Raw genomic sequence first — 13,270 nt, 5'->3', positions numbered from 1 at the left:
TGAACAGAAGGATGTAGTTTTCCTTTTTATAAACTTGGCAAGAGTATAGTAAGTGTTGGCAGAGATAACATAAACCAAAGTGGAACTTCAGCTGAACACACAACTTTATAATGTTTCTTGTGAATTTATAAAAAGGCCTAGCACTATCACCATTATAAATTATGAAACAGATTTCTTTGGAAGATTTTTTTAACTTGCAGATAAGATTGGAACCACGGAGGAGGGTAGCATGGTCAGATATCAGATCCTAAACTCCTATCCTAAGTAGGGATTGGATCACATATCTTTGGGTTTTTCCTTACACTTTAAAACTGGTCCTGGGAGAAACTTGCCTGGTGGTCTAGTGGGGGTGCAGTGGAAACTCCCGCTGCACCCTCTGCTGAAACGCCTGCTGCGTCCGTCCTTTTCGAAGCTGGTTTGGTAAATGCGATTTTTCCGGGTTTCGCGCTCTACAGTTTCCGGCTATATCCAGACGTTCCCGAATGTGACATCACTGGCGGCATCTGAGTCGAGGAGGGCTCCACCCGAAGCCAAAGGCGGCTGCTACAGCCGAAGAGTGGGCCGAGACCGGAACCTTGGGGTTTGTTCTGGGTTTGGGATACCCTGCGTAGGGTCCACTTTAAAAATGTCTGTTTTTTACATTGTATATATTTATTAACAAGTGTTTGAGTTAGACTTCTTAGGCTGTGTGCATGCATACTAAAGGCTCCAGCTATTCTCAACCTGCGCATTTTTGCAGGATAAGAGAGAGCAGGGGACAAGGAGCAAAAACACTTCTCTTAGCCTGCAAAAATATGCAGGTTGAGAATAGCTGGAGCCTTCAGCCTGTGTGCCCATAGCCTTAGTGTTCAGTCAGTAAGCAAGTCTTCCCCTGGTGTGGCTGCAGTCTGCACCTAGTGCCAGATAAAAAAAGATGAGATGAGGTGCAGACCATATAGGGGGCACATGCAAACCTTGTCTATACCATCTACAATAGGGCAGGTATTTAAAAAAAGGCCCCAGTGTGGGCTGTGGAATAACGTGTCCCTAACTTGTGCAATTCAACACAAGTTGGCAAATGGTTAGTGGGTGGGAGAAGATACACCTACAAGTCTGCCTACCCTGTTTGAATATAGTGCTGTTAAATGTAGTAAGCATTTTATTCAAGAAAATGCCACTGGTCTATTTGCTCCAAAATGTAGCACAGAGGCCTGTTGCTGTAATGAACCATATAAAATATATACTTTGTGGATAATTAACATTGTCAAGTACATATTTGTCACAAGGTAAATTGTTCTCAATTCATAAAAATGTATTATTTCTTAATCAGATCATGGCATTATTATTTGTACTAGAAATGTAAACCCCTAATTCCTCCAATGCACTTGTTAAATTGAAAAGTCACCCCAAAACCTAAAAACTATTATTTATGTATCAATCTTTCCTAATTCGAGTTCTCTGTTGTTTTATTTAGTCTAAATTGTTTATTGTTTTGCCTCAATTCCACTCATATTGCTGCTGCATTAAGTATAAGAGCATTGTAAATGAACTATGTATATTATTACATTAGTATGTACTGTATAATACATACAATATATAAACATTTATAAAGCCTGTCCCAGATCACCTTCTGCTTATTAATATAATAGGTATTTCTAGCTGTATAACAGTGTGAAATTCATAGGTAAACCAGGACTTAAGAAAGAGACCACAGTCAAAAATCTTACATTCAAGAGCCATCAGCTTATACATTTGAGGAATACCAATTTCTGCAGGCACTTTCTGATTTAAAAAAAAATTAAGTAAAATAATCTTAATCACTGTACTTTCTCATTTCACTAGCACACATTTATGATTTCCTTCCCCAATTTTGTGGTCTTTGTTCTCAACTAATCCTTTTGCTTTCATCTATTACAGCACTACTGAGGCATAAATGGCAGCGAACAGTATCAATGGTTAGAACTGCTATTTAAACAACAGAAAATGCTTTTGGAACATTGTTTTGCTAAGAGACTGACCTGCAGTGCTTCAGATACAGTATATTTCAGAAATCATGATTTATAATGTTCTATGGATTATAATGCTGTTAAAATCTTCTCTGAAGCAGATTTACAGTAATTATATTTCCACCTTTCTTTCACTCTAGGCATGACATTTCCATAATCATTCTAAATACACTGTAATATATTTCATCTAGCCTGAAGCACTGTTCATTTTTGTAGGTGAAACAGACTATTTGAGGACAATAAAATAAAATTGTCTGTTTCTGATGGGGTGCAAGCAATTGTAAAATTTACAATCGATCCACAACATCTACCAAAAAATAATCTGACAGGTTTAAATATTTTCATCTTAAAATGATGAAATCGGTCTGTGGATAGAACGATCACAGAATCTTTGTTAAACTAACGTTCACTGCGCATGCCTTCATTTTGAAGGGTTGGGTTAAATGTGAAAGTAAGCAAAGGTACAGATAGCCATCAGTTAATACTTACATCATGTTGCAGCCAACACAACAAAAATTCAACAAATGTCTCACTCTGAGCTCTGTCATAGGCCTGGGGGAAATGTCTCTGAGTGAATATGTTTGCATTTCAGTGCTTTTTGTGGCTGCAGCTATACCACAGGAAAGGCAAGCACTTCACCACTTCTTGCTGTGCAAATAATCCTTTATTTTAGCTACGTTTACCACTCCAAGTACAGAACAACGTTTCAGGGGTTTGCACCTCCCTTCATCAGAGTTAAATAAGATTATCTCTCTTCTCCCCAACACGGTAGGGACCCTGTAGTAGATGGAGTACATTGCTATTTCAAGAATTCAAGAAATGGCAGTACAGAATGGATTACAAATATGCTGTGTTTAACTGGGTTTTCAGTATGGCCCCTTGACAGGTAAATACTGTGGCTCCCTTACTCTGGCTACACACCCCTCCCAGGAGGGGTACACCCCATGTTACTGCACTATGCCAACCCTGTAAGTAACAACTCCTCAAATGCAAGTGTTCATCTCAGGGCTCCTTTGGGTCTCTGTTTCCCAACTATATTGTCATGGCATTTTGTGCCTTTGTTATATCTGTGGGGCTAATGTGTTTTGACTGAGAGGTCACAGAAGCCTTGAACTTTTCAGTAAGTGTGTGTTCTACTAACCATTGGAAACTTGTAATCTATAGCATTCATACAATGAAAAAATAAATATAGAAATGTGGATTTTCCAATGAAAATGCTATTCTCAGTGCTGCAGTTAATTAGCTCTTCTGGTTTCCCCCAGTGCTATTTAAATACAATTATGGAATTAGTGTTTGATTTTTTATAATTTTAATATTCATATCTCTTGTTTAGGTATATGGTATGTCTTAGGAGCATTAGCTAAGACAGAAATCAAGCTTGTAGCAGATGAGAATGTGACACTACCATGCCGCCATAGCCTCGCACAACTTGGGACTCAGAGCTTGGACATTGAGTGGATGTCAAACATTTCTGATCATGGAAAGCAAGTTGTAAGAACAAACTACATTTTTTCATTTAGTTGTTGCTTACATATTTTTTATCGTCAAACATTTCTAATCATGGAAAGCAAGTTGTAAGAACAAACTATATTTTTTCATTTAGTTCTTGCTATTTTTTATCCATCCCATGTTAATTATATATACCATTAATTAATTATATTCCCATGCCCTCAAGGCAGTGATGTACAATGAAGATCCTTAAACTGTTGTTATTTTTTTCTTGTCTGCTGTTAATTGTCTGCTGTTAAATCACTTGATTTGTGTAAAACATTACCCCGTTCTTACGAAGTAACATTATAAACGTTGTAAAGTTTGATCCTGGTCTGGTAACCCACAGCAACCAATCAGAATGTAGAATTTACGAGTCATTTATTTTAAAGCAAACATCTGATTGATTGTTATGGGTAACTAAATCAATTTCAAACTTTTTAACTTTTATTACCCCAAGAGTTGTTTTTATTTGGCAAAATCCACATAAGGACATAATATATACCAAGCAACTTCAGGTTCCAAGGGTAAAAATTACATCTACCAAATAACCTAATTATAAGTTAAGTCCTACTGAGTTCTGAAAACATTTTGAGGCTTATCAACATTGTACTAATTTGCACCTATGACAACTAAACTTTTGCTTTCCTTGTTCTACCTGCAGCTAGCCGAAAAAGCTTGGTTGCCTAGGTGTGAATTTGCTCACTGTTGGTAAATGATACCCAAAGTAACCTGCACATCTCATGAGCAATAGCAGCACAGCAGTACGCAATTGTTATGAACAGAGAACATGAATTGCTATATTAAAATGCAAAACAACAAATTATAAACATTTGTAGTTGTAAAGAAGGTAAAATGAATATCCTCTAACTTTAACATGGTGGTGGTTGATACCAAAGTACCTCTTTTAATGGCAAGCATTTTCCATCCCTTATTACCCACACAATACTGGGATGGGACTCACAATCTGTTTTTTACTAGCCTGTTCCAAAGCCAAGAAACCTTCTGTGTCATTGGGAAGGCTCCTAGCATAGTGTCAGGCTCTTTTGGAGACTAAAGTAGGAAGAGCAGTAAAAACTGCTGTTAGTGTACAGGGTTTGACACGATGAGACGAGTGCAAGTTACAAAAGCGTGGTCGAATATCAGGCAAAGGGTCAGTAGGCAGGCAGCAAGTAATACGTAGTCAGGGACAGGCCGAGGTCAGAGGCAGGCAGAAGAGAGTCGAATCGATAATCAGGCAGAGGGTTGGTAGGCAGGCAGAAGAGAATCGAAGTCCAAAGTCAGGCCGAGGTCGGTAACAAGAAAAGCAAATCCAAGAGTAATCAGGAGACACAAAAACGAGTACAAGCAAGGGAAAATCACCAAGCACTGTTTGCTCTTGCTGACGTCTATTTACAGGGACAAGTTTGGCGCCAAAACGGAACGACGCAGCGTTAACGCGCCCGCGTCCATCGCGACGCGCGCGCCTCCGAATGAACTGACGCGCGCCCGCGCAAAGACGCCCGCGCGGACGGCAGACGCCGCGAACACGCTGCAGTTACAGGTACCTTACATTGCTCCCCCCTGAGGGGCGGCCTCAGGACGTCTTTAGCAGGCTTCTCTGGATGACTCCTATGGAAAGCTGACACCAACCTCGGAGCATGAACATTCTCCTCTGGTTCCCAGGAGTTTTCTTCGTTAGGAAATCCCTTCCACTTGACAAGGTATTGTAATATCCTGCCCCGAAGCCTTGAATCCAGGATCTTCTCAACTTCAAATTCTGCTTCACCTTGACAAGAAACCACAGGAGGAGGAGGAGGAATACGACCAGGAAAAGTATTTGGAAAAAAAACCTTGAGTAACGCAGAATGGAACACAGGATAAATCTTCAAGGATTTTGGTAAATCAAGTTCAAACGAAACAGGATTGACAACTCTTTTAACAGAAAAGGGTCCCAGAAATTTTGGAGCCAGCTTCTTGGAAGGGTTAGAAAGGCGTAGATTCAAGGTAGAAAGCCAAACTTTATCACCCACCGTAATTCAGGATCCTTTCCTCGTCTTCGATCTGCGAACATCTTAAAATTCAGTTGGGCCTTGCTGATGTGTGTCTTCAAGGTCTCAGAGTTCTGTTTTAGAAATTCCAAGCGATCCTGAAGCGAAGGAAGAGTTATTTCAGGCAAGATATCAGGAAACATAATAGGATGGAAGACTATAACAAACAAGGGAAAGTTGTGCTCACCACTAGTTTTTAAAATCATTAGGCGGGGGTGCAATGAGGGTGTGACCACAAAATACATATAGACAAATACAAGATTCCTCTGCACTCAACCCATTATCAATATATTTAAGACAGAGACATTTTGTGCATACTGCTACTGAAAAATGCCTTACCCTTTAAACAAAACAGGGATTGTTTGTCCATATATTGCAATATATTTAAGCTGGCCAACTACGTCAAAGTCATCCCATATCTGGCCAGTCCTATGCTCAATTTTCATTTGATTCATTAAGAATTCTATGGTTTCATTATACATTTTATAAAAGGGACGAATGCGTTTTACCTGCAACTTACTAGCTGCTTTCAAAGTAAAACTCCCAAACTTGGCTGCCCTTTTATTAGACACCAGTGGGATCACCTGACTATAGTTGGAGGGGGTGGGAGCTACAACATGGAGCTGGTCACTGCTCTTGTAGAACTATAACAAACAAGGGAAAGTTGTGCTCACCACTAGTTTTTAAAATCATTAGGCGGGGGTGCAATGAGGGTGTGACCACAAAATACATATAGACAAATACAAGATTCCTCTGCACTCAACCCATTATCAATATATTTAAGACAGAGACATTTTGTGCATACTGCTACTGAAAAATGCCTTACCCTTTAAACAAAACAGGGATTGTTTGTCCATATATTGCAATATATTTAAGCTGGCCAACTACGTCAAAGTCATCCCATATCTGGCCAGTCCTATGCTCAATTTTCATTTGATTCATTAAGAATTCTATGGTTTCATTATACATTTTATAAAAGGGACGAATGCGTTTTACCTGCAACTTACTAGCTGCTTTCAAAGTAAAACTCCCAAACTTGGCTGCCCTTTTATTAGACACCAGTGGGATCACCTGACTATAGTTGGAGGGGGTGGGAGCTACAACATGGAGCTGGTCACTGCTCTTGTAGAACTATAACAAACAAGGGAAAGTTGTGCTCACCACTAGTTTTTAAAATCATTAGGCGGGGGTGCAATGAGGGTGTGACCACAAAATACATATAGACAAATACAAGATTCCTCTGCACTCAACCCATTATCAATATATTTAAGACAGAGACATTTTGTGCATACTGCTACTGAAAAATGCCTTACCCTTTAAACAAAACAGGGATTGTTTGTCCATATATTGCAATATATTTAAGCTGGCCAACTACGTCAAAGTCATCCCATATCTGGCCAGTCCTATGCTCAATTTTCATTTGATTCATTAAGAATTCTATGGTTTCATTATACATTTTATAAAAGGGACGAATGCGTTTTACCTGCAACTTACTAGCTGCTTTCAAAGTAAAACTCCCAAACTTGGCTGCCCTTTTATTAGACACCAGTGGGATCACCTGACTATAGTTGGAGGGGGTGGGAGCTACAACATGGAGCTGGTCACTGCTCTTGTAGAACTATAACAAACAAGGGAAAGTTGTGCTCACCACTAGTTTTTAAAATCATTAGGCGGGGGTGCAATGAGGGTGTGACCACAAAATACATATAGACAAATACAAGATTACAGTGACCAGCTCCATGTTGTAGCTCCCACCCCCTCCAACTATAGTCAGGTGATCCCACTGGTGTCTAATAAAAGGGCAGCCAAGTTTGGGAGTTTTACTTTGAAAGCAGCTAGTAAGTTGCAGGTAAAACGCATTCGTCCCTTTTATAAAATGTATAATGAAACCATAGAATTCTTAATGAATCAAATGAAAATTGAGCATAGGACTGGCCAGATATGGGATGACTTTGACGTAGTTGGCCAGCTTAAATATATTGCAATATATGGACAAACAATCCCTGTTTTGTTTAAAGGGTAAGGCATTTTTCAGTAGCAGTATGCACAAAATGTCTCTGTCTTAAATATATTGATAATGGGTTGAGTGCAGAGGAATCTTGTATTTGTCTATATGTATTTTGTGGTCACACCCTCATTGCACCCCCGCCTAATGATTTTAAAAACTAGTGGTGAGCACAACTTTCCCTTGTTTGTTATAGTTCTACAAGAGCAGTGACCAGCTCCATGTTGTAGCTCCCACCCCCTCCAACTATAGTCAGGTGATCCCACTGGTGTCTAATAAAAGGGCAGCCAAGTTTGGGAGTTTTACTTTGAAAGCAGTTAGTAAGTTGCAGGTAAAACGTATTCGTCCCTTTTATAAAATGTATAATGAAACCATAGAATTCTTAATGAATCAAATGAAAATTGAGCATAGGACTGGCCAGATATGGGATGACTTTGACGTAGTTGGCCAGCTTAAATATATTGCAATATATGGACAAACAATCCCTGTTTTGTTTAAAGGGTAAGGCATTTTTCAGTAGCAGTATGCACAAAATGTCTCTGTCTTAAATATATTGATAATGGGTTGAGTGCAGAGGAATCTTGTATTTGTCTATATGTATTTTGTGGTCACACCCTCATTGCACCCCCGCCTAATGATTTTAAAAACTAGTGGTGAGCACAACTTTCCCTTGTTTATAATAGGATGGAAACCCACGTTAGAGAAAAATGGTGTTTGACCCGTGGAAGAATGTATTGAGTTGTTATAACAGAACTCTGCACAGGGAAGAAGTGAAAACCAATTATCTTGGAGACATGAAGAAAAGTGCGAATATATTGTTCTAGAGTTTGATTGGTTCTTTTGGTTTGACCGTTAGTCTGTGGATGATAGGCAGAAGACCGGGATAATTAAATACCTAGAGACTTACATAAAGCAGTCCAAAACCTTGAAGTAAACTGTGACCCTCGATCGGAGACAACTTCTTTGGGCAGACCATGTAACCTCACGATCTCTTTAATAAACACCTCTGCGGTAACTGCTGCAGAAGGTAACCGAAGAAGAGGGATAAAGTGAGCCATTTTAGTGAGACGATCTACTACCACAAAAATAGTGTTATAATTGTTAGAAGGAGGAAGTTCCACAATGAAATCCATCGAAATAGAACTCCACAGTCTCTCAGGTAATGGTAATGGGCGAAGTAACCCTACAGGTTTGTTGCAAGATGGTTTAGACCTAGCACAGGACTCACAGGAACGTACAAAAGAGACACATTCCTTTACTAAAGAAGGCCACCAAAAAAATCGTCTTGCCAAATTTAAAGATCTTCGAATTCCAGAATGTCCAGCCAATGGATGGTCATGAATAAGTTTAAGAGCCTCTAGACGAAGATTAGGAGGGACAACCAGCTTATTGTTTCGTAAAAGAAGATTATCTTGAAGAGACAAGTCATTAACCCCAGGATAATCTGTTAGAGACTGAGGAATATTTCTTAAACTTTCAATAAAAGAAGATTGTAAAAGTAAAAAATGCCCAGGCTGAAGAATCGTGTCTGGCACCAAATCATTCTTTTCTACAGGAAAAATTCTGGAAAGAGCATCCGCCTTCATATTTTTAGAACCTGGCTTATATGTGATATGAAACTGAAAACGGGAGAAGAAAAGTGCCCATCTTGCCTGACGAGGATTTAATCTTTTTGCTGTGCGTAAATATTCCAAGTTATGATGGTCAGTAAAAATGAGCCCCCTCCAAAAGATGTCGCCATTCTTCCAAGGCCCCTTTAATGGCTAACAGTTCACGATCCCCTACGTCATAATTCCTTTCAGTAGGAGACAATTTTTTAGAAAAGAAGGCTACTGGGTGTAAAATATCCTTAAGACCTGTGCGTTGAGAAAGAATTGCTCCAATGGCCACCTCCGAGGCATCGACTTCAAGAATAAAAGGTTTGGATACATCAGCATGAACGAGAATAGGGGCAGAGACAAACAGCTTCTTTAAGCATTCAAAGGCTTGTTGGGCAGCAGGAGACCAAAAAAATTTAATCTTATTGCCTGTAAGATCGGTGAGAGGCTTGATAATAGCAGAAAAACCTTTAATAAATCTTCTGTAAAAATTGGCAAATCCTACAAAGCGTTGAACACCCTTACGATCCACAGGAGGGGGGCAGTTAACAACTGCCTCTACTTTCTTGGAATCCATTTTGAAACCTTGACCGGATACTAAAAAGCCCAAAAATTCAATGCTGGTTTTCTCGAACTCACATTTGGAGGCCTTGGCATACAGTAGATGTTGTCTGAGGCGCAATAACACTTCCTTCACATGAAGACGGTGTTCCTCCAAAGAATTAGAAAAAATTAAAATATCATCTAGATAAACAATGACGAATTGGTCCAACAAATCATGAAAGATGTCGTTGACAAAGTGTTGAAAAGTGGCAGGGGCGTTGCAGAGACCAAACGGCATAACGGTATATTCAAAGTGACCATAACGAGAACGGAAAGCGGTCTTCCACTCATCTCCCTCACAAATACGAACCAAATTATAGGCTCCTCTGAGATCAAACTTTGAAAAGATCTTAGCACGACAAAGTCTTTGAAAAAGATCAGGAATGAGGGGTAAAGGGTAACGATTCTTGACAGTCACTTTATTGAGTTCTCGGAAGTCGATGCATGGTCTTAAAGAATGATCTTTTTTCTCAACGAAGAAGATGCCTGCTCCAGCTGGGGAAGTGGAATGTTGAATAAAACCCTTAGCAAGGTTTTCATCGATGTAATCCTTTAAAGTAGCCAGCTCAGGTTCAGATAAAGGATAAATTCTTCCAAAAGGAATGGCTGCACCGGGGAGTAAATCAATAGGACAATCGTAACTCCTGTGAGGAGGAAGAGAATTTGCTGCTTTCTTGCTGAAGACGTCTTAAAAATCGTGATAAACACGAGGGACCAACTGAAGAATTTCATCATCGACACTGGTAAGGCCTAAAACTTGCGAGGACGGAAGACAATTTTCACGGCAGTAGTTAGAATTGAAAATAAGTGTCCCAGACTGCCAATCAATACAGGGATTGTGACTTCTTAACCAAGGAATTCCAAGAATGACAGGGAAGAGAAGATTTTCCATAACATCAAATTTTAATAACTCAAAATGCCCCTAAACAGAAAAAGTCAAAATATGAGGGGTCTCCAAGGACACAGGTCCTGAAGAAACAAAATTTCCATCCGCCATCTTGACAGGAACTGGCTGGACCTTTGGAATGAGCGGAATTAGATGAAGACTTGCGAAGGCCTGATTGATAAAGCAACCACAGGCTCCCAAGTCCACCACGGCATCCACTTCAACTCTTCTTTGGTTCCACTGAAACGAAAGGTGAAGTAGAATATAAGATTGCAGTGATGTAATGCAAGGCAACTTGTACATTTGGGACGAAGGAACTTTACCATCAGGTCGTGTGGGACAATTCTTAAGCAAATGCCCCGCCAGGCCACAGTATAAGCATAGATTTAGGCGTCTGCGCCGAAGTCTCTCTTCCACCGAAAGTGCCTTACGAACCACACCGAGTTGCATGGGTTCTGGGTCAGAAGAAGAAGAGACTGGGAAGACTGGAGGAGGAGCAGTAGGAAACACCCATTCCGGAGTAGAAGAGCTGACACCTCTTTCTTGGCGCCTCTCCCTGAGCCTTTGGTCAATCTGAACAGCGAGGGAAATCACTCCTTCCAGCGAAGAGGGCAGACCAACCCTTGCCAGCTCATCCCTCAGGGTGTCGGAAAGTCCCAAACGAAATTGATGTCGAAGGGCTCTATCATTCCAGAGGGTATCTGGGGCCCAACAATGAAACTCGGCCACATACTCCTCTACTGGGCGACGGAGCTGACGAAGGTTTCGTAGGGTTGCCTCGGCTGTTTCTACTTGGTGAGGGTCCTCATAAATCTTAGACAGAGCCTGAATAAAGGAATCCGTCGTTGCTAAGAGAGGACTATTTTGCTCCAATAGGCGATGAGCCCATGCTTGAGGCTGCCCCTGAAGCAGAGAAATCATCACTCCAACCCGGACTTGATCAGTAGCATGAGACTGTGGTTTCAACGTGAACAAAAGACGGCAACTATTAATGAAGGTTCTAAAAGTCTTTCGGTCTCCAGAAAACTTGTCAGGCATAGCTACTTTGGGTTCATGGGAAGAAGAGGAAGAAGCCGCTTCTCCGGCGGCAGCTACCGACTGCCCAGAAGTGGAAGCGGCTGGAGGAATCGCAGACATCTGTAAACCTTGCAACTACTACTGCACATGCAGATAATCTCCCCGGAGTTCTCTCACCACCTGAGTGAGTGAAGCAATTTGTTGGGACAAGTCGACCAGGGTAGGCAGCTCTTCCGAAGGCTCCATCTTGGCTTGGTGATTCTGTCAGGCTCTTTTGGAGACTAAAGTAGGAAGAGCAGTAAAAACTGCTGTTAGTGTACAGCTCGCAGGGTTTGACACGATGTGACGAGTGCAAGTTACAAAAGCGTGGTCGAATATCAGGCAAAGGGTCAGTAGGCACGCAGCAAGTAATACGTAGTCAGGGACAGGCCGAGGTCAGAGGCAGGCAGAAGATAGTCGAATCGATAATCAGGCAGAGGGTCGGTAGGCAGGCAGAAGAGAATCGAAGTCCAAAGTCAGGCCGAGGTCGGTAACAAGAAAAGCAAATCCAAGAGTAATCAGGAGACACAAAAACGAGTACAAGCAAGGGAAAATCACCAAGCACTGTTTGCTCTTGCTTACGTCTATTTACAGGGACAAGTTTGGCGCCAAAACGTAACGTTAACGCGCCCGTTCCATCGCGACGCGCGCGCGTCCGAATGAACGGACGCGCGCCCGCGCAAAGATGCACGCGCGGACGGCAGACGCCGAGAACACGCTGCAGTTACAGGTACCTTACACATAGTATATGAATATACTTTTGCTATGTACACAGAACAATAACTAAAAAAAATCTAATCGAGTTTTGTATAATTCAAATCAAATTCAATTCGATTTTTTGGATCAGTACAATTCATCTGGGTTTTAAAAATTCAAATTTTTTTAATAACTTTCCTCCAGTTGAATTTTGAATTCAATTGAACTTAAGGGCATTTAAAAAAAACTCACAAATTCGAAATTTGACCCTTGATAAATGTGCCTGCCCATGTATCATGTAACATAACATATATATATAATAAGTTGTGTTTTTATGGCATTTTCATTTCCTAGTGTTACTTGTTTTGGAAAATAAGTATTCAAAGTTTTTTTTTTATCTCCATGTAGTTGCTCAGTTACAGCGGAGGACAGGTGTACAATACTGAAAACCACAAGGGACGTTACAGCTTTGTATCCAAATATCTAGAAGGAGATGCTTCACTTTTCATCAGATCTCTGCAGCCCAGTGATGCGGGACAGTACATTTGCAAAGTCAAAAATGCAGGACAGTATCAGTGGAGTTTCATTACAGTAATTGTTTTAGGTGAGTACACATTATAAGATTATAACCTCATACCTACTCATACCTCCTTCCTTCAACACCTACCGTCAATCTTTTGTCATATAGAATATACCACCCCCACTTTCAAACCTATCAAAACTTAAAGGGATCCTGTCATCGGAAAACATGCTTTTTTCAAATGCATCAGTTAATAGTGCTACTCCAGCAGAATTCTGCACTGAAATCCATTTCTCAAAAGAGCAAACAGATTTTTTTATATTCAATTTTGAAATCTGACATGGGGCTAGACATTTTGTCAATTTCCCAGCTGCCCCCAGTCATGTTACTTGTGCCTGCACTT

The 13,270-nt window shown here is 40.6% G+C and overlaps 1 protein-coding gene across 2 annotated transcripts in view; it reads left to right on the top strand.

The window, feature by feature from the left end:
• Window positions 1–13,270, top strand: part of clmp.S (CXADR-like membrane protein S homeolog) — a 66,179-nt gene that overhangs the window by 38,507 nt on the left and 14,402 nt on the right. For both annotated transcript variants that reach the window (XM_041571266.1, XM_041571265.1), the window contains 2 exons: window positions 3,319–3,476; window positions 12,756–12,951. In XM_041571266.1, coding sequence (XP_041427200.1) covers window positions 3,319–3,476; window positions 12,756–12,951 — 354 coding nt within the window. The remainder of the gene's footprint in view (window positions 1–3,318; window positions 3,477–12,755; window positions 12,952–13,270) is intronic.

Source organism: Xenopus laevis, chromosome 7S, assembly GCF_017654675.1.
Source record: "Xenopus laevis strain J_2021 chromosome 7S, Xenopus_laevis_v10.1, whole genome shotgun sequence".
NCBI lineage: Eukaryota > Metazoa > Chordata > Amphibia > Anura > Pipidae > Xenopus > Xenopus laevis.
This window is presented reverse-complemented; position numbering and strand designations above follow the sequence as displayed.